Below are 27,747 nucleotides of genomic sequence, written 5' to 3'. Positions count from 1 at the left end.
GAAAATTTCTACGTTATTTAAAGGTAATTTTTATTATAGGCCTATAGACCTAACACAGCATTATTAATATGATTTTGGAGGTTACAAAACTTTAAAATTACTTTAAAAAATGGAAAATAATTATATCATTTGATTTCAAGATATTTTGTATACCTTAAAAATAATTAATTCTATCCCGGGATTTCCCGGTATCCCGGGAAACAGTTCACTTTTATCCCGGGATCCCGGGACAAGCAAAAGACCAGGAAATGAGAAACCCTAGTTGCCATCTAGCTGGCTTGACTGGCAATCTGTATTCTGTATCTATATATACAGGGTATAACAGAAAGGTGTGTAAAAAATTTGAAGGGTTAATTTTGAGTCAAACTTTACAGCCAATTTTTGATTTGAAGCATTTATTTTGAGTTACAATTGATTTTAAAAATGTGACATCTCTTCCTTTTTATTGTAACACCAACTGATGTATGAAAATATTCATTGATAATTGCACATTAGTTTGATATTTGTTACTTATTATCTGCAATTTTATTAATTTATTACTTAGATTTTGAGTCTTTTTTGTAACAATACATGGTTTAACTTTATACATCTGCTTCAGGCTGGTGGTAATTCCGCAATTAGCCAAAATTTGCATATTCAAAAATGTTCTTAAAACACCTTCAAATATGGAATGTTTATTAATTAATGAATGTACCCTGCTTGTAATGTAAATCATTAATTTTTCTAAACTAAAATAAACTTTAGAAAGTACTGCATTCAAAATAATTGGGAAAAATTTTGGTATTCTCCCATTACTAGTTTTAGTAAACTATGCTACTGGTAACTCAGTATAATGCATCCTTGGGGTCCAAAAAGTTCTGTTGTATGTGGGCCTACATTGTAAACAGAACCCTTTTTGCCATATTACAGAATGCCCACTGTTTATTAACTTACTGTTGACTATTCAGATACAGTCCTCTCTGTCTGTTTTCCGACTTTTTCCATATCAAGACATCGTTTTCTGTTCAGAATTCATCAATAAATTTTTCAGTTTATATTAATATACCATTAATGAAAATTAATGTCTGGCTTTAGAAATCAGATCCTTTCTTTGAAAACCACTAGGACTGTTTTACCTATATCTCAAAAACATTTGTTATAAATTCATACCATTGCATTATAAATAAATATATGTACATATTTTTTTATTTTAAGAATAACCTTTTTTCAAAACAAAGTAAGTTGACTGGATCTCTCATGACATGAAAAGCTCTGACCAGTGGCATGCCATCATTGGAAGCGGTGGATGTGCCACTTCCCTTGTATTTTCTAAAAAATAAATACATATTAATTTTAATTATATGAAAATAATCGCACAATATTTTATTATAACTGCATTATGTATCTTATTACAAATTTCTATACTACACATGAAAAAAAAGATAAGATTGCCACTAATATTCGAATATACAATAGCAGAGTGGAAGCGCTGTATTGTCAGTATCCAAAAGGCCAGATTTGCGCATGCGCTTTACAGAGCACCAACCTCACCCAGTTTAGCTGGTGGAAGCCTAGGACCTTGGGTGGATGCTACATGTATACCGCATCCAATTCTATCCAGGACTGGTTCTGGACTGTTAGCTGCCTGCCTGCTAGATATTTGGCCACCCTCGGCCAATTACATGAATCATGAGTAGATTTATAACTTAACCTGACTGATAAGAATTTACTGGTATGTTTTTATGATAGTTCTGTATAGTTGTATAGTTCTGTAAATCCATTAAAATATTTGATATTTTTATTCTGCTCTCTGATTTTATATTACTCATGAATTTCAATGTTAAACCATGATATTGCGATTTCTTATATCCCATCTCTGAGGGAATGTAGAAAAAAAATGTGTACAATTCTTGTACAATGTTAAAAAATTAACTGTTACTTTGACAGCATCATTTACAACTAAATTTAATGAATGAGAGAGATGCACGAGGTACAGAAAAAGCTCTAGAATTTATTTTCCTTCAATTTACGATTTATGTATCCGTTTGTCATAAAAATTTGTCTTTCCGCTTTTTTTCCAAGACTACAAATATTTGAGTACAAAGTAACTGGTTTTGACTTATTTCTACTTAAGAAGTAGTTAAATAATTAAGCGATTAGGGAATTGGGAACCTAAACAAAACCCTGATGAAAGAACCGAAATTTTACTTACAAGGAGAGCCTACGGCTTTGGGGTAACGGATTTTGATGATCTTTGGTGTAGAGGTAGTACACCATGTGAGTGTACTACCTGTAAAATACTAAAGTGCAATACTCAAATATAATCGAGAAAAACGAACTTAAAGTTTTTGAGCACTTTATATATAAATTATACGTGTTTCCATTCAAGTGTCCTGTAGCTGAGTGGTAACGATCCTGGCTCGTATGCTTGAGTTCCAGGGTTCGATTCTCGTGTACACTTTTTTTTTTTTAATTCATAAATACTTATAATGTATTTATTTATTTACCCATTCATTTATTTCTTATTATTTATTTATTTTAATTTAATTTCTACTATTCCAAGTCTAATATTTTTATACTTTTGTTGACAATAACGGCGCATTCTTGACACCTATGTGTCAACTTTCCCATCTAATTGTTATCACTAACGGTGACCGATCTAATTCTCACTAGGAGCGTTTTTTCTATCGGAGTTCTTTTTCACTCACTCTTTAACAGTTCGTTTCTAAATTTCGACACGAATAGACGTATTTGTGTAGTAAAACTTATTTTGAAAAATTATTTTATAATCGAAAAATGTCGTCAAGAGAAGCAAGTTCTTCACGTTGTGAGGAAAAAGTGTTGATGATACCTTTTAAAAAAGCAGCATTTATTTGTTGTTCTTGGTGTAGACAGAATTTTTGTTTTGAATGTTTTTATCATAAGTATCATTCACGATCATGTACATCTGACAATGATATGTAATTATATAATATTGCTTCAATAAATTATATTCGTTTTTCTTGGTTATATTTGAGTTTTGCACTTTAGTATTTTACTTCACTATGCTGCTTTGATACATCACTGTATAAAGAGTTATCATCAACAGTTTTTTCGTCACAACGTGAAGAACTTGCTTCTCTTGACGACATTTTTTGATTATAAAATAATTTTTCAAAATAAGTTTTACTACACAAATACGTCTATTCGTGTCGAAATTTAGAAACGAACTGTTAAAGAGTGAGTGAAAAAGAACTCCGATAGAAAAAACGCTCCTAGTGAGAATTAGATCGGTCACCGTTAGTGATAACAATTAGATGGGAAAGTTGACACATAGGTGTCAAGAATGCGCCGTTATTGTCAACAAAAGTAAAAAAATATTAGACTTGGAATAGTAGAAATTAAATTAAAATAAATAAATAATAAGAAATAAATGAATGGGTAAATAAATAAATACATTATAAGTATTTATGAATTAAAAAAAAAAAGTGTACACGAGAATCAAACCCTGGAACTCAAGCATACGAGCCAGGATCGTTACCACTCAGCCACAGGACACTTGAATGGAAACACGTATAATTTATATATAAAGTGCTCAAAAACTTTAAGTTCGTTTTTCTCGATTATATTTGAGTATTGCACTTTAGTATTTTACAGGTAGTACACTCACATGGTGTACTACCTCTACACCAAAGATCATTAAAATCCGTTACCCCAAAGCCGTAGGCTCTCCTTGTTGAACAAAAGCTTAACCGAACCAATCTATAGCCGAGTACAGTGGAGACTGATTTCTTTGTATTATTAATGTAATAAAGACAGAAATTTTTCCAATTCAATGAGAGTGACCGAAAAGTTATAAATTTTGGAAATTTCTGAGGACACTTGGTCCTAAAACAAATTTAGTTAGAAAACAAATGACTGTTAAGTTTAACATATTTAGATTTTTACAGCTATGGTGAGAAACATTTAAAATCTACAACAGCCCTGTTGCGTCCTTTGAGGTATCCTAGTGATGTGACAAAAGAGGTTTTTGGCATTGACCGGTATTGGCACCCTGGGGATTTGGCAGTATGCATGTATGCATGCTCTGCAATTGTCTTCGATTCCATCCATTAGCCACTTGTAGTGATCTATTTGACTAAGTGCATTGTTTTAAGATTTAAAAAGTAAAGAATATTTTATATTTTTATGTACGTTTCTTTACAAAGCTATATTTAATTATAATTTCCTTTAAAAGTATATTCATACAGTTGAATATTTTGTACCAGGTATGTACCAGTACATCCACCACACATTTTATTTCACCAAATAAGTTTTTATTATTTTATTTTTAATTGTAGCCCTTATAACGTGGCTAGCGATTCGGAATGTAATTGTGATATTAAAAATGCATTTAGAGAAGTCTACAGTTTTTACTGGCTTACCAAATAAATGATACGAATGGACCCTAGACCATCACTGATGCGCAATTGAGTGATTGCCCATGGATGTCGACTTTTTACAGAAACATAGCTTCGCTATCATCAAATGTCACGGCACATCACTGGCTCTGACAGAAATATTTTAATGTCATTTGTTTCCATACAATCAAATTCAGTTTTTAAGAAACTACTATGGGGGTCTTAATTTTATTCTTGTACTTATTATTGATACTACATTGCATAAATAAAAGTATTAAGTATTTAATAGATCTTAAAAAAATGTATTATTTTCAGGGCTTAAAGTGACTCACATTTTTCACTTTTTTAGCTTTTTTTCATAGCTCCTCTCCTTTTTTAGCTTTTTCTGAGGCGAACTTGCTTTTTTTTTAGCTTTTTTCACTTTCCATGTGGAATTTATTTATTTATTTTTGTAAATGCGTTCAGGAGCAAAATAGTGACCAGCACACACCCATACCTCAATCCTCCAACATTCAATCTGCTAGAAACATATAAATAAATGCAATGAAGCCTTTGGTCCCAAGCAGTTAAGACTGACGATTGCCCCTCAGATGTCTCAATGTCAAAGTATTAATGCTGAAAGTGTTGCTAGTGTAAGCAATGTTGTAGACTCAGATGCCAGTTCAGAACACCAATCATTGCAACAACCAGTGCTTCAACTTTGTACTGCAAAAGATGGTGCTTACACTGCAGAGCTATGTAAGCACCATCTTTTGGAATATGGACTATGAAAATGACAGTCAGCAATTATTCATTTGCATCATGTCATGATATAAAGGAGACAACCAATGCCAAGTGTGCAGACAATCTTTCAAAAGAATTCTCATTGTCACATCAAAAAATGAGATACTTAATCACTGAAGCTTTGGCCCCATATTTCTTTGATCAAATGGTAGATGATGCAGAACGGTCATATTCATAGCATTTCTTATGATGAGACATGCAATGTAGAAGACAGAAAATAACTGAAAATACTGATTAGATACTGGTCAGAGGAACAACAGGAAGTTATCTGCAGGCATCTCCAGACCTCATTTATCAGGCATGCAGATGATGAAACAATTAAATCAAAAATAATACTGGCAGTTGAAGATGCATATGTACCTTTTGATAAATTACTGATGATGCAATGGACCAAACGTAAACAAAAAAGTATTGTCTCATAAATGAGAAAATTCTGACAACTCATAAAAAAGGCCTCATCAACATAGGGACTTGCAGCATTCATACAATCCACAGTGCCTTTTTGAAAGGCCTGAAAGAGTTGGGTGGAGATGGTAGTGATTTCATCATAGCAACACAGCATTTTTGATGGGTGGCCCTCTAGATGAGATGAATACACAGAAATTCAAGAGAAACTTAATTTGCCATGCAACAAATTTATGAAGTATTCATAAATTTGTATGCATGTAAATTATAAATTTGTATGTTCAAAAGTATGAAGTATTCATCAACTAGATGACTGATGTTTGGTCCTGCAGCAAAACGACTGATTGAACAATGGGAAGGACTCATATTATACTTCCTAAAGCACATTCCTCAAGAATTCCAGCTTAATGAATAGTGTTTCATATAAGATAATCTCAAAGTCATTGAAGTGTTCTACCATCAAAGCTGAACTCTATTTGGGAATATCTAGTGCTGAACTATTCATAAAATTTACTGGGCATTTTCAATGTGATGATCCTTTGATACATAAACTTTATAGTGAATTGCTCACTCTGATGTGAAGAAAATTCAGTGTGATGAAGGAGGAGAAAACAAGAGAAGTGCAGAAACTGCAGCATGACTTAAACAAAATCTTTAATTACAAAAAATTTAACAAGAAATCAAAAAATGTACCTTGAAATAAATGGCATTTGAAATTTGGCATGTTATATGGAGACACATTCTGGTAGTTATGTTACTCTTCCATTTCCTTTGCTGTATAACGGTAGGAACTCTGTACAGGGCACATTAAAACTTAATGTGGTCTTACTGGTCACTTTTCTGGAGTATAAACTCAGGCTATTTTCATATTTAATTTTTTCAGTCCAATTAAAAATCATTGATATCATATTCAATGTTATTGATACAAAATGTGTGTTAGTGTTTTTTTAATAATGCCTCTTTTAGTTCACTTTAACACTGTTAGCTTTTTTCAGTGTGAACACTCTTTTTTCACTGCCATGCTGCTTTAAGCCCTGTATTTTACTTATTTGTTAAATTTCTTTATAATCAGGGAATAATAATTATGTTAGTTAAGTAGTAGTCTTTCTCTTATATGACTTTAATGCAGACTTCCCAAAAAGATATTATATGCTTCTTCATTGTTAACTTTAATACAGTATTCAAATGTTTGTTCTGAAAGAAAAAAAAATAGCATTGATTATATTTTTATATAATACATAAATATATGGGATATATAAATAAAATATATTTATTCAGATCAAAAAAGTGTTTTTGAATATGATAATTTTATTAAAATATAATTACGATTTGTATTACAAGGTAAACTTTATTTTTATAGGAGATATTCATGGACAGTATACAGATTTACTTCGACTTTTCGAATATGGTGGTTTCCCTCCTGAAGCTAATTACTTGTTCCTAGGAGATTATGTTGACAGAGGCAAACAATCCTTAGAGACAATTTGTCTTTTGTTAGCTTACAAGATAAAGTATCCTGAAAACTTTTTTCTGCTACGTGGTAATCATGAATGTGCTAGCATCAATAGAATCTATGGTTTTTATGATGAATGTATGTGTGTGTGTTTTACTTTTTTAAAAAAAGCTTTTTCATTGATTACTATGGTAATTAATATAATTTTTCAAATTTTTAAACAGGTAAACGACGCTACAACATCAAGCTTTGGAAAACATTTACTGATTGTTTTAACTGTTTGCCTATTGCAGCTATCATAGATGAAAAAATATTTTGTTGTCATGGAGGTAAATAGTTTTATATTTTTATTATCTTATGTATAATATCTGATTTTATATATAATAATTTAGTCTATAAAAATTAATTTAACTAGTAGTTTGTTAAATAAATAATTAATTTTGTTGTTAAACTGGAAATGTTGGTCAGTAAATATTTATTTAATTGGGCTACAATTTAAAATTGCAGGCTTATAAATTCCCACAGGTTTGTCTCTGTTATCTGTTCTTCCTTAATCTTGAGAACAGAGTTAGATAGATATGAGTCAAAACCAGATATGGAAAACTTAAGAGCCAGAAGCCCCAATTAGCTAATATGAACTTTCAGTTTGAACTGAAAGTTGTTATTTTAATTCAAAAACTTTCTCTAGAATAGAGTTAAATAGATGACTCTCTTGTTAACAGGAAAAGTATGATATACAGAGACAAGAGACTACTAAACTGAAGAGCATTATGCCTCGAGATTTAAAAAAATTGCAGCCAGGCATTATGATGATGTCATAATAAATAATTGCTGATATATAATTATATTTCTAAAACTGAAAATTTTTTCTTGAAAAACACATGAAAAATCTCATCTAGTGTTTTTCTTGAAGTCTAATTATTATTTGGTGTCTAAAATGTTCAGTTAATGTTAGTATATTTTTAATGCAATTCATGCCATAAGGTCAAGCATGCACATATACTGTACACCCAAGTATATATCTAGAAGCACATTCTAGCATGGAATATATGACTGCAAGTATGTTTCTGCTGCAGTTATTTAAACAGTCTATCTGAGAAGTAGCATCAAAAAACAATGACACATGAAGTTCTACTTCAAATTGGGGAAAGTGTCAATGGAAACACATGAAATGTTGATCAAAGCAATATTGTGCCTGTGGTCTTGTTCTCTTAATGACCTCTTTGAGACAAGGAAACAAAAACCATGTTTTGCTGATGTCTCTGTGATTCAGGCCAGTTCTTAAGGTGGTTCCCAAACAAGACTTTCTAACTGTTTAAAGAAGCTTTATGATATGAACATTGTCAAAAGTGTGTTGTCTCATAGAAGGCCAATAGAAGTAATTACTGTGTTTTCTATGCTGTTGTTTTAATTCTAACATTCACCAAACTTTTTTAGATACATCAAATATAATGAATTTATACTAAACTATAGTCAGAATTAGTACTATTTATGATTGTATTGAAATTAATTTAAAAAAATTTATAAGATATTTGAATAAAATAATTTTTTTAATAAAGATAACAGATTTTTTTGTCGTTTTTGAACACTATATTGTTCATACACACAACACAAGGCAATCTTCATTGTAAATTTATTCAAATTTCAATTTACAATGAAGATTGCCTTGTGTTGTGTGTATGAACTATATAGTGTTCAAAAATGACAAAAATAACCAATATAAACCAAAATAACCATGGTTTCAAGAAAGTAAAAGATAACAGATATTTTTGTGAACAAATACTTGAATAATTTCAGTTCATAATACAATTTTATAACAATTTTACCCAATTATTATTTATTATTTAAAAATTTCATTTAATTTTACTGGAAATGCTACTTGAGAATAAAATACAATAGATATTGCTTATTGTGATCAGTCATACACATTGCTATATGTTAGAAGGCCAATTGTGTATTGTAATTTGGTAAACTGTAATTAATCTGCATTATATTGTGCTGAATGAACATTGCATCATTAGAACTAGCACACATGCTTTATGTTTTATGTTCAGCAGTATGTATGACTGGTGTATTTTCTTTCTGCTGACTGTGCAGATTGGTAACACATCTACATGGTAAATGAAGTTGTAGGTTTGAGTTTCACTCTCTGTGTAACATACTGTTCTAATCAAATTATAAAAATAGCTTTATATTCAAATTGTGAAAAAGTTTAGAACTAAATATTGAAAAAAGTTTGATACAGATTCAGCTAATTTATTTTGACATTTTATATCATTTATACTGTTAAATTCTCACTTGTGATATTGAAACCTATATCATCCATACATAATTGTTTCATTAATCAAATATAAAATGCTTTGAATGTAAAATGGTTTACACCAATATAAAGATCACCAGTTAAGAATCTTAGGTTAATGGTATTTATTTACTAATTAAAAGAAACACATTAAATATGTTTTTTCTTAGTAAATTAACACCATCAAAGTAAGTTTCTTAATGAATTATAAAAAGTTTCATTTATGTCCTATGAACTTTCTGCATAAACATAAAAATTTTGAATTTATCTGTCAAACATAATAGATATAATACAAAATTTTTTAAGTTTAGATTGAATTTAGATCATTGACAACATGTAAAAACATTTAAAAACATGTAAAAAGATCACCATCCTTGTACTAAGGTAAAAACCTTAGTGAGCTTTTTGAATGCACATGCCATATAATAGCTATAATTAGCTTTAAAACAATTTCTGCATGCCAAAGTTTTAAACTTTGAACAACTGTTTTTAAAGAAATGAAAGGAATATATTTTAATTAGAATAATCAAAAAAGAGAATTGAAAAGAGAGAGAAGAATAATGATATACTGAACTGAATATTAAAACATAATAAAAACACTGAGATTAAAGTTAATTGAAATTTATACAATAAAAAAATATAATCTTGTGAAGAATTGCATGCCAGACAATTTCTTCTGATGTTCACTTTGGACATGCATACCATAAGTTTCGTCATCCCTGCATGGTTGTGTTTTGTAATTGATGTTTCTCTTGACAAATTGAAAATATTTTTATCAGTAATATTAAATAAAGTCAAAAAAAAATATTTTTAAAAACAGAAAAGTAAGACAGCTCTAACTCCTCAAATTTCTTTTTCTTTTCAATTGTTGTTTGTACACAAACAATAAAGAAAATAATTAGTTAATTTGATTTGCAGTTACAAAAAAAACTATATTATTTGGATGATTATTTATTTATTGCCCAGACTTGTTTATTTTATTTCTTTGTCTACAATAATTGTAATTATTATGTCTTTGATAGGTCTCTCTCCTGATCTTCAGTCCATGGAACAAATTCGCCGTATTATGAGACCAACAGATGTTCCTGATACAGGTAATATTTTTAAAATTATTTATATAGTTCCCTTCATATTCATGTGATTTAAAGTAAATTTCATTTAATTTTATTTAATGTATTTAATATGAAATATTTGAATTAATAAACCTAATGAATTACTACACAATTATTAATGTCTTATAGACAAAATTTAGACTGTTACATAACTTGATAATTGGAAGAATCAAGGCTCTATGCTGGATGTTTATCATTTGATAAATAACTCAAAAAATAAGTTAATTGCATATGAAAGAAAGAATTAATGATAAAAGAATCAAGAATTTTGAATAAAAGTTCTGTTCTAAACTATTCTATTATCTAAATAGTCTAAATATGATTTTCTTAACATTATATTTGAGCTTAAAGTAATATGTAATTACATAAATTTTTGCTATACTACTAAGAATAAAATAATCCCCATAGATTAAATTCATAAGTTCTTATGAGTAAGTTTACGTTAGTATTTTCTGTATAATTTTAAGTATTTGCATTTTAGTATAATCAAACATGAAAAATCCAGCAACAAGTTGTGTAACTTTCCCTACTGTTAAAAAATTTTGTTATAAAAACAGTTTTTGTATTTTTAATTATTATTGAATAGAAAAAGGCTTAATTTTGAGGGTAGTGATGAGTTTTATAAAAAAAATAAATTGTAAATGCTAATAATGATAACATCTTAAATCTTATCCCTCTCGAGATATTACATATGGCATTCCTCTATCTCCTATCCCTCAACCTTTAACCATCAAAATTTAATTGCATCAATGCCTATTATACACAGTCCTAAGATATTAAACAAATTAGATATTAGTAGAAGTATATGGAATTTTTTCTTTCTTTTATTTTTTGGGTTCAGGAAGTCCCAAAACATGGAGGTTTGCAAAAAACTTGATCAAATTTGACATGATTCCTATACTTTCTCTTGTTATGTATGCATACATAAAAGTCAGGAAAGTAAAAAAACTACTGTTATATTTTTATTGAATTACAAGTTAAAATTTAGCTTATATTTTCAATTAAGTGAAGTATTTTTTGTTTCCTAATACACTGTATATTGCATTTTTCATGCATACGATCTTTAACAGTTATAATAAATTTTTAAAAACAAAATTATAAAGTTAAATAAACTGTCAAATATTTCAAGATTTTCATAAATTGTATAGTTCCAAGTATTATTTACATATTGAATAATAATGACCATACAAACAATTTTAGGTCAATATACATCTTTATCCTTATTTAAGTTCCAGCCATAGACAGATGGTAAACAACTTGAAGATAAAATACAACTCTTTGTTAAAAATGACCAACAATATGTCATTAAAAAAAAAAAAAAAAACAGTTTATACACTTGATACCAACCTTTTCCTGTATGATCTGACACCAATACACACAGTACTAAAAGTTTTCACAATATCAATCTGGTCACTGTTGTATTTAAACACCACTCTGAAAAACCCTGGTAGATGTTTAGGAATTAAAAAATACCACGTATTTACATAATTACATATATCATTTAGTCTCAAGAATTATTTACATATTTAAATTGACCAATGCTTGTATGGTCATTATTATTTAAATATTTCAAGGTTTTTTCCAATATGTTCTGAAACTATAAAATAAGTTATTATCTTAAATAGCACCAAAGAATTCAATATTAGTTGACTTCTTTCTTATAAAGAGTTCTCCTAGGTCCTTCTGTATTATACTCTGGCTTATTGATTTTAATGATCTCCTAGCTAATTAATCTGAATTTTTGAAAAAATAATGCAGAAATATATGGGATTTCACTTTATGTTTATACAAATGTAGTCAGACTCAAGTAGATTGGCATAGTGAATTTCACAAAATGATGCTCCTTGGTTAAAGAATGGTGTCACTTGGATCTTGATAGAAAGTGGATTCCTTAAATCTGTAAACATATTTATTTAGAATAATGAGGAAATACATTAATTTTCAGATCATGTGTGAGATCAGTTTATATAATAATTGATCTAACAAATGTTATGATAATGCTCAGAGATCTTAAGGTGAGTAGTCTGAGTCTTTCTGTCCAACAGCAAAATGATGATTAAAGTGGATAGTGATTAAGGACCCAGTTTAGTGGTTGGGTGGATGATGCATTGTCAGTGGTTTGTCAAAGTCTCTACATCTTTGATCCATGCTACATCTTGCACTGTTGCACTACAATTGTCTTTCTTTTTCTCCTTTTCTGGGAAACTTTTGCCCAATGGTCACATCCCGAAATATCTTGAAGTTGGGGAGTAGTTTTTTTTCTCCTCCATTTGACAATTCAGTTCTTGATTGGTATGTGTCATCAAAATGTTGAGTTGTCTTTCATGGAAGTATTGTTTGTTTGTTCTTGATAGGGTTTGTTTTAAAGCTTTGGTTCAAAAACAAATTATTATAACAGGCAAATATTTCGGATCTCCATAAAAGTGAGAAAAAATTAGAAATACGTTATGTTTCTATAGTATAGAAATGGTGCAGAAAATAGAATTAGAATATTTTTAAACTTCTGTTGTTGTTTTATTGTTCATATTATTTTAATTCATTTGTTTGTTCTTTATTGTAAAAGAAAAAAAAAACATTCTTAGAAGAGACAAGAGGGTGAAAAACAGTACTTTCTTAAACTTTTTCAAGTAGAACATTTTCAAATAATGTTTCAAGAAAAATAGAACATTAAACATGAAACACAATGGAGTTGTTTAAACTCATTAGTTAAAAAAATTTTGGAATGAGTTTAATTATGTATAATAATAAAACTAAGTATGCATTTTGTGTTTTTCATGTATCTTTTGTTACATTTTTATAATTAATAACCACCATACTTGTTGTAAACAGAAATGGGAAATCACTAGCCAATAGAAAAGACAGTTATGGAGTTATGGTATCAATAGATTAACATGGCAGACAACAAAACATCAATCTTCTACAAGGAAATATAAATGTACTGCTGTATTAGAAAGCTTTTTGATATCTCTTGATATTTAACTTTCAAAAAAAAAAGCATAACAAGACATTAGGAATTGAGACATTAGGATATTGTATGACCAATCAATACAGTAAATCCTCAACTGAAAACTGTCTATATTAGTGATAAGTAACCTTTTCTGGATGTAATCACTAGGAAACTTGTAGGCCTCTAGCAGGCTAATGCTCCATTACTACCAGTACAGTAGATACTAAAATAATACATTCTAATTACATGATAATATATGATTTATTCTTGTAATACATGGTTTATCCTCATTTTTTTTTACTGGCCAAGTTTATTTTGAATGCTCATCATCACAAATATCAGCTAAATTAGAGTTGTGTAATTTTTCATGAAATGTTTATTCTAAGAATTATTCAAAATTGTTGCAAAAATAAACAATTACTTTTCTTTTCAGGATTATTATGTGATTTACTATGGTCAGATCCAGATAAAGATGTTCAGGGATGGGGTGAGAATGATCGTGGTGTATCTTTTACATTTGGAGCTGACGTAGTCAGTAAATTTTTAAATCGTCATGATCTTGATTTGATTTGTAGAGCTCATCAGGTTAGTGAAATGTTTTAATGTTTATACTAAGATTAATAACTATATTGATGAATTATCATGTATTATAATAAAGTATTTGAAAGAGCATATTAAGTATAAAAACTATTTACTAATATTCACAGATTGTGTGAGAACAGGATTTTTAAGATTGAAATTTTTTAAAACAGATCATTTTTTCATAATGTAGTTTATTAATTTTTACAATGTACATATATAGAATAACACAATACAGTAAACTAAGGAGAAACTGAACAGGTACAAAATAAATGTAAGTAATTGTTTTCTTTTTTGACAAGACTCTTGTTTATAAAATTGTACTGCCTGCTGGGTAACCAGCTTAGAGGTATGAAGGAGTACATGTCAGGAGTTGCAATTTGACAGAGTATTAGGTGCCCAAATCATGCACGCACAAAAAACCAGACTTGTAGGTACTCAGGGGACCAAGAACTGAGTCAAAATAAAACACAAAGTGGTGACTATCTCTACAAACAGGCAAATTGAAGTCAGGTGGTGAGAGTACCATTCACAGTCGTTCTAGGAAGTGGACTCTGACCCTAGGACTGAACATGTAGTATTTTCTTTGTTAAATAAAATTTATAATCTAATTTTGTAAATTTGGGAGTGCTTCAAATATGACATTAAAACAGGGTTTTATGTCGTTACAAGTAGGTTTTTTAACGTTATCTAGTATAGGAAAATCGTGAGACTGATAAAAATTTGACATTATATTAGGGTTGTCATTACATTTGATGATAATATAATTGGGTTAAACTGTATATTGTTTGTGCAAAATAAAAAAATAATTTTGGATGATACAATAGCTACGATTATTTTTTTCAAAAACAGGAAATTTTCATTATGCATTGACAAAAATTCAACCCAGGTCAACACGCAACAGAGAGAAATTTCAAGATTGGATAGAAAATACATCATGGACAACCTCATGGTCATGGCCGGCGAAGTTTGAACGATTGCACTCAAAAGCAGCGATACCAAAGAAGATTGGAGAATGAGACCCACCTTGAGCGTTAAAGTGATTCTGCTTAGTAGTGAGTCTCAGAGACAGTCTTGTCCCAAATACGGTTTTGCCGTTGTACTTGTTTATTTTTAAATTCTTCTCAAATGGAAGTGGTTAAACCAACAAATATTCTGTTTGCACAGAGTCTTGGATTTTTTTCAATATAATACCATAAATATAATGAATATCCATTGAGATTTAAATTTTGAGTTGATAAAGCAAAGTTTTTTGGTTTAATAAGTAACATGACAAATAAAATTGAAATATTCTTGAAACATATACAGAGCATAAATTGAAAGCATAAATAAAATAAATAAATAATTTATTTAAATATAAAAAAGTTCAACAATTTTATTTTTACTGAAAAATTAGTAAAATAAAATTTGTCATCATTATGCAAAAGATGGAGCATGACTAGAACTAAATACAAATATTCTTGAATACTAGAAATGTAATAAATTTAGAGTGGCGATAGAGTATTTCTGAAATACAAATTTAAATACAAATTTAAATAAAACAAAAGTTTTTGAATTATTATATAAATTATAATCATATTAGTCACAAAATAGCTTATAATACAGATTTAAATAATTTTAAGAATTTTCAATGAATACTTAAGAATTTTACAATAAACTGGAAAAATTTTTAAATAACATTTTTGGTAAGATTTAATTTTTAAATATGTTAAGTATTTAACTAGAAGTACAAGTATTCTGGAATGTTAGTAATGTTTCATGTTTTACCTGATGAATTTTATTTCATTGGATATACTTACAATTTGTTATATTACTATTTTATTTATTAAAGTAATACCAAAATACAGTTTTTGTTTTATTTTCTGAAATCTTGATATATATTATGTTCATCCTCCTGTATAAATTTTTAGTTATTTTTTAATTAAAGAAATTTAAATTAATGCAATATTTTCTATCACATTATACAACTAGGCTAAAAACAAACAATTCAAATTCAAATAGATTCAAATAAAAACTGAAGTTAGAAAACATAATATATGAAAATGTTTAAAATTTTACACATGATTGTTTTTCATATTGTGTGTATAGATGCTAATGGATTTCACTCTCTCCTTGTGTTTCAAGAGTATTTCAAAATACACAATGCAAGCAAACATGCATATCCTATCACTCCCTTTATTATCAAATGTATTTGGACACCTGCTTGTTCAAAATCTGTTAAATTTAAGTATATCAGAGAATGGGTATAGGTATATCTTTGGGAAAACAGAATGGGTAAAGGTATATCTTTTGCTGCTATCACTGTCTCCAAACTTTTCAGATTATTTTTCAAGTAATGTTGGTATGATTCAGATGGAAATTCTGAAATTAGTGAAATCAGTCTCTGAAATTGGTTAAATTGATTTGGGAAAATAGATTTTTACAATAAATTTATGAATACACTATATTTATTCTGTAATGGAATTAAGATGGAAAAAATATTTTACAGATTTGTCTCAAATTTGTTAATTATAATTGCTGTTTGAATTCAAATAGCAATTATTTAGCAGGAATTAGTTTGGATATTTTTTATTAAGCCAGCTACTTAAATATTTTATGATATTTATTATATTAAATTTATTACTTCTTAAATATATATTGTTTAGGTTGTGGAAGATGGATATGAATTTTTTGCCAAAAGACAATTGGTTACACTTTTTTCTGCTCCTAATTATTGTGGAGAATTTGATAATGCAGGAGGAATGATGTCAGTTGATGAAACATTAATGTGTTCCTTCCAGGTAAATATTAATATTCAATTAATTATTAACATCTAATAATAACAACACTAGAGAACAATACAAAATGCTAGATTTTACAACACAAGCATTAAAACAATCCAAATATACAGAGGGCAAAGCATTTTCCAGGGAAACGCATAAAGTTTACTTTGGTAAACTTAAACCTGACTTTAAATATATTATCTAATAGGTTAAACAACACTAAATATAGATACAACATAACATATTTTGTGTTATTTTGTATTTTATCTCATGTACCTGAATGACATAAAACTCTATGTATCCACGCAAGCATAGCCAAACCACTTTTAGGAAGTTACACACACTCCACTGACATTCAAATGGAATTTGACCAAGACAAATGCAGAATACTTCACAGAGAAAAAGGATTCCTAAAGAAAGATGATTTTGTACTCAGAGTGACAACACCGTTAAATCCATGGATTAGGGCAAAGTCTATAAATATTTAGGATTCCAATATGCCAAACTCACAGAAGATGTACAAATATAAAGCAAAGAATAACAAAGCAATACAACAGCATATTAAACTCAGTACTAACAACACAGCTTAATGCAAAACACACATTTAAAGCTATCAACACATATATCATCTTAGTATAGATGTACTAATTTGGAGTACATTGGATACACAGAACTAGAACAACTCTAAAGGAAAACACAAACAACATTAACAAAACACAACAAACACCAGCCCAAGTCATCCATAAAAAGACAGAAGACAAGTCTTCACAAATATAGGTAGGCCTCCTACAATGCAGTAGATACGTTCCTTGAAAATACCGCATTGTGGGAAATCGCGTTATAGGAGACACCAACCATTTTGAATTTTTCAAACCAGCCATTGCTAGCCACGAATTTATCACTGGTTTCATCAGCCGACGACTGTCCCATTTGTTTTAAATAATCAAATATTTTTAAGGCTTTGTGTTTAACTGCACTTTTATTTAAAGGCAACCATTTCTTGTTCATATCTTCTATCCATAATATTAGTGCTTGTTCCATTCCTTTTTTTTTTTTTCATTATAGGTGCTCTCGGACGAGCAACATTTTTCGCAAGAATAGATGATCCGGATGCGACTGAATTCCTAATCTTTTCTTCCTATTGCTTAATCGACCGAATAGTTGACTCATTTAAATTAAAATGCCTACCAATATCAGCTATCCGCTCTTGATTTTTAATTCGATCCAAAATTTCTATCTTTGTTTGAAGAGATATATTAATAAATTTCCTTTCTAACGACGGTCCTTTCTTTTCATTCGACATTGTTATGGCTAAAATTTTTTCAAGCAGTTTTGTGGACAGTAAAAATCGCAAAAAATAACTTCCCTTCACTATGTTGTTAAAAATATACACCCAATAGAAGTTTATACTGTATTTTGGATCATTTTTGCAGTCCCCACCTATTGAAAGAGTATAAATTATAGAAAATTCAGTGATATATTTGAGTGTTTATGGTAACTGATGCACATCTGTCTAGAAACTGGTCTTCCCCTGAAACTTTCATGGGAATAACATGTCAACGTGGACAAACAGCTGTTTTCGAGGACATTTAGCTCTGTACACCGAACTGTGGTGCATATTAAGTGATCCGTTGAGATTTTTCTGTTATGTGAAAGATAATTTGTTTCTAAATACCATAAACCGCGTTGTAAAAGTACTGCGTTGTAAGAAAATTTCCGCATTTTTCCAACCGCGTTGTAAAGGTACCGCATTGTAGGAGGCCTACTGTATTTTAAATCTGCACTACAAGGAAATACAGACAATACAAAAATTTTTCTATATAAAACAAGAAAAACGTCATAATTACTTACACAAAGCTTTTGCAGACAAAAACAGTAACCATTAAACTTGCACAACCATGGCCTGGATCTTACACAATGCACAGACTTTATCAGACCAGTCTTGGACTCAGAAGGCACTCCAATAAACTTGATGAGGATCATGTTGAACTGCATTAAGCTGCTGTCTGACTCATGGTTGTCTCTTTGGAAGACAGACGAATTCATATTTGTCACACAAGACTAGATCATAAATACAAGAAACTACAGAAAGCACATCTTAAAAGACACAACACTCACAGAAGACACTTGTAGGAAATTTCATGTTATGCATGAGACTATACAGCACATCTTATTGGGTTGCAAGCTTTTACAAACTGACTACTTACATTCATATAACCAAATAGCAAATATAATATGTCAAAAACTTTCATACAAACACTAACTTTTACACATACAGAATCTTACTGTACACACACACACACACCTTGAGACAGTCAGTTATATTTTGTTTGTTGTTTATGATTATGGCTTGTTCTAACAGTAGCTAAAACAATACACATAGCAGATCACAGGTCAACATCATGCTCACTGAAAAAATAATTTCACATACATTTTACAAGGAAGGTTCACAAGTTAGGGTTGATATTGGGTATATTTTTTTATATCAATTGAAAACTTATATTGAGCTTATTACAGAAATAAAAAAAGTTTTTAACCCCAATTATGGTTGAATGTGAGAAAAAAAACTTTTGAAAGCTTTTTCAAAAACTGCAATAACTTAAAAATCTCTACACAGATTTGTTTTCATTTATTGTTATTGGTCACAAATAGCAAAGGTAATCGTTTTTTATAATAAAAAATTAATGTACTACACTGTAAATATACTGTAATTAGATTTCTGTTTTAGCATGAGATTGACCAAGGAATTGAGATGGAATTCATAAATCTAGAAAATGTAACAAGTTTTCTGCTTTGATCACTTTTTTGCAAGAAGAAAAAATGCAATAATCAGTTTTCTAATAATTATTCTGTATGAGCCATAAGTGGAGTTAAAATTTTTGTATTTCTGTAATCAGCTCAATGTAAGCTTTCAATTGATGTAAAAATATCACTTCATTTTGATCATAACTTGTACGTCTTTCTTCTTAGAGACAGTCGTTCCAAACACAACATACAAAATACAAATGCTGAAAAAATTAGCAAATACTCGGAACTCTCTCACAAAATAAAGCATCTGTGGCGAATGAATAAGGTACTGTACTTATTGTACCAGTAGCCCCTTCTAGCACAGAGATCATACTACATACATTACACAAAAGTTTTAAAACATTAGTTTCTTAAAAATTATATTATATATTATATATAAATACTCCACCAATATTTATTATTATTCTCTCTATAGTCTTCACCTTGTTGAGGTGAAAGAGCTTAGTAGTGTTAATAAACTGTAAAGCAATGGTGGCAGGAGCTTTAAGCTTATAGTAACTCACTAGTTCTATAAAATGATGGTATTTGTATCATCAAAGCACATACTAATTCGTTTGCATTCATGGCAGTGTTGCAGGTACTGGAGATCTTTTTCACAAAAGTATTGTCAGTGTCTAGGAACTTTTGAATTATCCTGATATGCTTCATTCCTAATCAAAGACTGATCTACTGCAAGCAGTATCTGACCCAGAAAGGATGACTGCATCACAGCATCTGTTCTTCATGATAGGAATGACTGATTTATAGATATGTGGCACTAGGTATATAAGCACATTCACTTCTGAGAAAATAAAAATAATCAACACATTTTTGGAGTAATACTTACTCAGTTGTTGAGTTAACAACAGGTCCACATGGGTTAGGCAGAAATTTGTGTTGAAAAGTTGGCAAAGTCTCCCTAGGCTACCCATCAGTGGTGAACACAGCACTGGCCCAAGTATGACTACTGTATCACAACCACAATCATTACTACACTCACACACAATGAATAACACATGAATGGTAAAGTGTTCAGTGGCAATTCAGCCACTGACCACGTCTTCAGAAAACCACATCAATGGTAAGTGTACACAAGAAATAAACAAATTCATCATTTATACTCACTACATCACAAAATTTGAATAAGATATGATAGCCTAAAGACAATGACTACAAGATAGATTTGTCAAGAATAACCAAGTCTCACTATTATATGACAAATGCAAACACAAAATTGCTAAATAACACTGAAGGTCAAATACAGTAGAACCTCGATTATCCGGACTAATTGGGGATGAAGGTAGTCCGGATAAGCAAAAATCCGGATAATCGAAACAAATACTTTAATTTGTCTTTTAATGATAATACAACACGTTTTCTTTTCGATGACATATCGGTAATATTAAAAGTAAATACTGTATTTAAACCGTGATCAAATTTTCAAGAAACAAACGTTCGTATTGAATTTGGACTACTACTGACCAACGCTAACAGACTACCTATTGTTTAAAAGGCCCTCTGGTGGCGCAAGAAGACGGATTTTATAAAATAAAAAACAGTTGAAACTGCATTTTTATGAATAAAAATTTGACAAACTATTTATCGTTTTATGACAAGTAAAATTTTTCGTCGCGTTCGCGGCTTTTAAGTAATGCATAAACCTTCGGACCGCGAGGCATAGGCGGTGGCCCATGTCGTCCATGCCTTACGCTGCCCTTGGTCATAGAAATGATATAATTTGAATTTAAATTATTTATAAATACGTATGTCAAGTTATATTTTTATTACTACGTAAAATATATTTAAGAGTTTACGACCACTGTGCTGGGTGAGACATTGTTGAAACAAAAAAAGTTATGCATTCCATCACGTACATAAACAGTATCATAATTCGCAAAGTGCAAATCAGCAAATTTGTAAAATTTTTGTTTATTTTGAACAATCCGGATAATCGAAAATCCAGATAATGGAGGTCCGGATAATGGAGGTTCTACTGTACTCACTAAGCATACTCCAAAAATAATCACTAATGTAAAAGTATACCAAACAATACCCAGCTATGAATATATAAACACTCTATTTATAATTAATAACATTATAGAGACAGAATTAAGTAACACACATTCACATTTATTCTAAGAAACTCTGTAAGAATTAAACTTGTATATTTAATAAGAGACCACAAATATCTAAAATAGGAGGTGCAGTCAAAAAGTTTCAGGACTGGTCCAATAAAAAATGTCTGATGTCAATGTTAATTTATTGAGAGTTGTTGCCTTCATAAGTTCCTCCTGCAGCTATACATAGATTCCAGCACTTCTCCCAGTTTTCAAAACATTCCTGGAACTCTTTTTGTGATGACATTAAGCACGTGCTATGATTCTGTTTGAATATCATCAAATAGCTGTACTGTCAGCACTGTTTTTTCACCTGTGGAAATAGAAAAAGTCACACAGTGCCAAGTCTGATGAATAAGGAGGGTGGGGAAACCATGGCCATTTTATTTTTGGAGAGAAACTGTTAAGTAGAGCTGTGTGAACGGGGTGTTGCAATGCTGCAACATCCATAAAACTTGATTCACAGTTTGGCCTTGTGGAACACATTCTTGATGTACCTGTCAAAAACAATGAACATGCTCTTGATATTGTACCTCACTTTTGCATGATTTCTTTGGTCTGAGTGAGCAATGATTTTTCCATTGAGTCAATTGTTGCTTGGTCTGAGTCATAGCTGTAAATCCATGCTTTGTCTTCTGTAATTACTTTCTTTTCTGTTACAGCCTTGCCAAGTTTGAAACAAAATTTTACACATTGTTCCGTAAAATAATTCATTTTACAAAACAATGCAAATTGCAAACCAACAAGAACACAAATCTAATCTAAGTAGCAAGAAACAAAAACTATATAGGATAATGGCATGAAATTTGTCATAAAAATGGCATGAAGCTAAATAACAATTTCTATTATACATGTTTTTTTTATTATACATTTCTCCTATTTTGCACAAGTTCAGCACATGGCTGATTGTAGCACCATATCACCAGTTGTGGAACTTTTTGACTGCATTTCATATACATTTTGAAACAACTAGAGAAAAGCTTACATTATCTAAATGTACACATATTACCAAAATATATTCAACCAGAATCAAGACATGCATACACTAGTTTATTCTTGTGCAGTCAGTGCAGTTATGTACCATGGCTTTAAAATGCAATAAAAACACTGACAAATAAATAATCTTATCTGGCAAATTAAATTAGAAACACAAATAACATTAAACAACAAACTAGGCATGCTGACACAATATATTAAAAACAATATAACATTGAACTTAATGAAAGAGGTAGGAAAAGATTCAAAAAAATTAATACACAAACAGCACAATATGCATGCACAGGAATATATTAAACCTCTCAAATAAAAACTAGCAGCCAAGTTGCAAAAGCTGTAATGATACAAAGCCTGTTTACTATAAGACAATCAAATTATTCACAAACAATGAGGCACTTATCTGCAAATATCTACATTTCCAACCCACAACATAATCAGAGTGCAATGGCACACCAACAGAAAAGGAACTGATTCTATTAGTGTGCTCCCTGGTTCACCCAATTACAAACACAACTAGATCAAGGAAGAACAAAACAACAAACATCAGACACCAATCATGCCCTGTGTTGAAATAAACATACATGACATCCAAAATGTACAAAGAGCAGACAATTGGAAGACACACCTACATGTAGCAAATGTAGGTTACAGAAAAGCATTTGATAGCAACCCACATTCATGGTTATTGCATACACTATTTATATACAATATACATCCAACACTAACATTTTTAGAAAATGTAATACTGCATTTCTAATGACAATTTCTACTGCTAAATTTTCAAAAACTAAAAGGATTTTTTTTGTATTTTCAAATTTTTATGCCATATAAAACATTTTTCTTCTTTTTAAAATATTGACAACAATTAGTTTTGTTCAGTACTAGTTTCAGTCTGTCTGTCTATAATTTAATTTCAGATTATTTCTAGAGGAAAAAACTTCAAGACTATAATTTATAGATCTAAATTTTAATAATTTCAGAGTTTTAAATGAAATAATAATATTATTATTATTATTATAAAATACAATAATACAAAATACAATAATTCATTAATAATATTATTTTGTATATTTTAAATAAACTTCAAATGTAAAGATAATTTTATTAATTATAGATTTTGAAACCTTCTGAAAAGAAGGCAAAATATCAGTATGGAGGATTAAATTCTGGTCGTCCTGTCACACCTCCACGTGGTCCAGTAAAGAAGAAATAAAACTTCTAGCAGACAAATTCATCTGCATGTCTTGTCCTTGCCATCCTCCCACCAAGTTGTATAACTTCTTGCCTGTTCCAACAAAATTTAGCACATGGTCCATAGAAAAAGCAACAGTTTATCAGAGGTTTTTTTCTGTCATAAACATTCTACCAAATATGTTTTACTATGGATAGAAGTCTATGTGTAGTACTTTATTTGTAAATGTAAGTTGATGTCACAAACATGTTATCCATCTGCATATGATGATAAACTTCAAAAGACTGGTGTAGATTTATATTTGGAATTTTTCTCTTAAATTTTTTATAGTTAATTTATTTAACAAAGATCATTAAAGTTTTTAAATTCTTAATTCTATTAATATTTTGAGTTTAGAGTCTGATAGTGATTTAACATACTGTTAATTGAAATGAATAGTAATTTTTTTAAAAGTAACATTTATTTATATTATTGTTGGCTATTTAATTCAAAATATTTGTTTTTAAAAATCTTACATTGAATGCTAAAATGAAGACATTTAATTAATATCATTTAATTGAAGTTTGAAAAATGTATATTAAAATTATAGAATTTTTTTTAAACTGCTCAATAGTAAATTTTAAGAATTTTCATAATCATCATAAATCAGCCATTGGTTCTTGAATTTGATATATGATGATTTTAAAAAGTAAAATGAATGACAGAAGAAAGCACTTTGAATTATTTTCAAGTTTCAGAGAAGTTTAATCAGGAAACATTTTCATTGGGGACTTGGAAAAACATCCATATGAACAATGTGTGTCTTTCATTTACATTTCTCATTCATTTGTACCATCCATATTGCTGCATTAGATGCTTTGGAACAGTGTTCAAATGTAAGTACTTGTATGAAGCATTAGATAATTTTCTTGGAACAATAAATGTTTGAATTGAAACTTTGGTATTTATTTTATTTCTAAATACATTTACAGTAAAATTTGAGTTATATTTTATAATTAATGTTTATTTATGTATTGTTTAAGAATGTACATTTTAAAGTTTGATTTCTATTATATTTTTACTTTAGTAGTTAAAATATGAAAGCCATGGTAAAAAATAGTCTGCCCCTGTAAATTTTATGAAAATGTTAAACTCAACATTTAGAAAAAGAACTTTGCTAATTGAATTTCAGCATTTTTACAGCATGTTCTAGAGGCCTGGGGAACCCGAAAGTGTCCTAAAAGCAATTCTTCAAATGCATTGTTTCAACACTAGAAGGCTTAAAGTTCAGATTAACCATCCTTTAGATGTTAGTCTGAAGTGCTGATAAATGCTATGGAAAAGCCTCAATCTTATTTCCCTTCCTCATCTATGCTGTACTAGAGTTAAGAAATGCAAGAAACCTTACATTTTTGCAAAAACCTAAGGATCTGAAGGACAATGATATTGAGGCTTTTCTGCAGTGCTGCAGATCAGTAACTTAAGGGTAGCTAGTCTGAACTTTGTTTCAGCACTAGAATGAGTTAATGTGTTTGAAGGGCTGTTTCTACAACGTTTTTTAGATAGATTCCTTAGACCTCTTAGAACATGCTACTATATAAGAACATTGTCACTACCTTGCAGAATATTTGATTTTATTAAATTAGGAATTAGGGAATATGTTCATGATGGATTTGGAATTTATATTTTAGAATAAGTTTATTTTATGAAACAAAATAGATACAATTATTATGACTTAATTCTTCTATGCATAATTTTTACAACAAATACTTTATTAAAAAAATATTGTAGTTATGAGAAAATTTTTGCAATTTTTATTATTACATCACTAATAATAAGCTCCAATAATAACTAAGTAGATTTTAATCATATAAATTAAATAAAATTGAACAATTTTTGAAAATAATTTTAAAAATTATAGTCAGCAGTTATGAAATGTTTTGTGAAAAATTTTAATTACAGAATTTGTATTAATTTTTTTCATAAAACAATACATCTAGAATTTTTAATGCATTAAGTTGTTTATTCAAAAATAGTCATATGAGAACATTTTTAATTTTGAAGTTTTATCATCATTGGATTTGTCTTTGACAAATTAAACCTATTAATGATTGAAAACTTATGATGGTAGAATCAAATTCAAGGTCAAATAATTTTAAATTTATCTTATCTGCTTATTAATTTAATTACACACACACACGGGATGCGTGGAAAGTCCCTTGCACCGTTTTCATTTAAAATGTACTTGAAGATATATTAATTTTGTTAATGTAGTTACATAGTAATGAATGGCACCAAGAAACATTCTACGTATTTCATTTGTTCAGAAAACAAAAGGCTAAAGGGTCTTAGGCTACTCCCAGGCTCCTTAAAAACTCGACAGCCTTGTACATAGGATAAATACAATTGGACACCAAATACAAGAATTCCCAAGTAAATCTTTTAACAAAGCAAAATCGATAATACGGTGCGTTATCCTATAGACAAAAGGGCGATTTCCTGGAGCCCCAAACCGATCTTTTTGTAAAATATTCCTCCGAAGAAAAATCAGCACTACATGCAGTTCCCTAATTCAAATTCGCCTGGGCCCCGTGAAGCTGTAACACACCATTGCAGTAATAACTCTAACAGAAAGATATTCAACGGACAGTTAAGCGGTATGGACAAGATAGGGTAGGACTCCTGTTACAGTAAGCCGAAATTTGTGTGTAAATAGTCCCATCTGAACGGATTTATGCGAACTATATTCACAGGAAGCATCAAGACGAATCCATTTTCAATGACATTTATGAATAATAGGTTGCTTCATTCACGGGAATGTGAAAAATTATTTAAGACCTGACAATACCTTATATGGTCGACTACCGGAAGAGATGTTGAGTAATAAAGGTTCTGTGTTTCAGATGTGTACTTTCTACAAAATACCTATTATTGAGCTTGCTTAATTGTTTTTCTGGGTGGTAAACTATCAAAGCACTAGCCTTAGCTAATCATTTGCATCAATTCTGATCTAATATGTAAATAATGAGGTTGTCGACTACTGGGTATGCTCACTGGTAAATTCGTATGTTCGACTGCGATGGTCAAGCACTGGAGTTCGTAACTTTTTTCGTGATGTGTCTATGACTGAAAATGCACATCAGGTCTCCCTTTCACAGTTTCTACATTTGGGTGGCTTTCGACGGCCATAAACGATCGTCCGACTATGTTGGTTGACTACTGGATCAGAATAACGATTGATTCATGCCGGCTTTCCAATGCTTGTTCCAGGGTATTTGATATTTAAATGTCAAGCCAATCAAAATAAAAAGAACTGAAAATAACAAAACTAAGTTGTATAATTCATAGTTTTAAAAACATTGCAGATGTCACCAGTAAAAGCCAAGTCCAAATACATCAGTATACAGAGAAAGCGCACTCCGATACTCGTTATTAGAAGCCAAAAATTATCAGAGCCGCATCAAGTTCTGAAACAAACTAGTCCGATTCAAATCGATCGCCAGCAATTCTATATACATCATCACAAGGAAACGTGAACGAAAACAATGTTCACCAAGTACTATTGCTTCCAAGTTATGGAGAGGGTTCGTATTAGAAAAGTAAAGGAGCAAAAGTAAGCGAAACAGAAAAAAAGGAGGTAAATGGAAAAACAAGAAAAAAGCTGAAAGATCTACCAGGAAATGTAGTGGCAGAGGGAGAAAACGTCAGAAAAGTTCTTTCATCACCAAATACAAATGAAGTTGGTGGGATCACTGAGAAGCACAAATGTGTAAGTTGTGCTGAGGATTTAGATAGGGTGACACCAGAAATGGATGAACTAAAAAATGTTGGCTGTGACTATTGCAGTAGGTGGTACTATTTGAAATGTTCACTAACAACAGGAACCCCTTGTGATGTTGCTGTAACAATGCAGCTCGTATTAGATGTTTGTGTAGTAATTAAACTACAATTCACATAAGTGTTCAGGTTAAATTTCCC

General features: G+C 30.0%; 1 protein-coding gene across 1 annotated transcript in view; it reads left to right on the top strand.

The window, feature by feature from the left end:
* LOC111640116 (serine/threonine-protein phosphatase PP1-beta catalytic subunit) overlaps window positions 1-24,725 on the top strand; it is a 59,176-nt gene extending 34,451 nt beyond the window's left edge. The window contains exons 6-11 of the mRNA XM_023386117.1: window positions 6,907-7,137; window positions 7,224-7,328; window positions 10,321-10,392; window positions 13,791-13,942; window positions 16,582-16,716; window positions 23,713-24,725. Coding sequence (XP_023241885.1) covers window positions 6,907-7,137; window positions 7,224-7,328; window positions 10,321-10,392; window positions 13,791-13,942; window positions 16,582-16,716; window positions 23,713-23,811 — 794 coding nt within the window. The 3' untranslated portion in view covers window positions 23,812-24,725. The remainder of the gene's footprint in view (window positions 1-6,906; window positions 7,138-7,223; window positions 7,329-10,320; window positions 10,393-13,790; window positions 13,943-16,581; window positions 16,717-23,712) is intronic.
* The last annotated feature ends 3,022 nt before the right edge of the window (window positions 24,726-27,747 follow it).

The sequence above is a fragment of the Centruroides sculpturatus genome, unplaced genomic scaffold (genome assembly GCF_000671375.1).
Source record: "Centruroides sculpturatus isolate CEXI.00-Female unplaced genomic scaffold, Cexi_2.0 scaffold1405, whole genome shotgun sequence".
Classification (NCBI taxonomy): domain Eukaryota; kingdom Metazoa; phylum Arthropoda; class Arachnida; order Scorpiones; family Buthidae; genus Centruroides; species Centruroides sculpturatus.
Note: the sequence above shows the minus strand (reverse complement) of the source record. Positions and strands in the feature narration are given on the sequence as shown.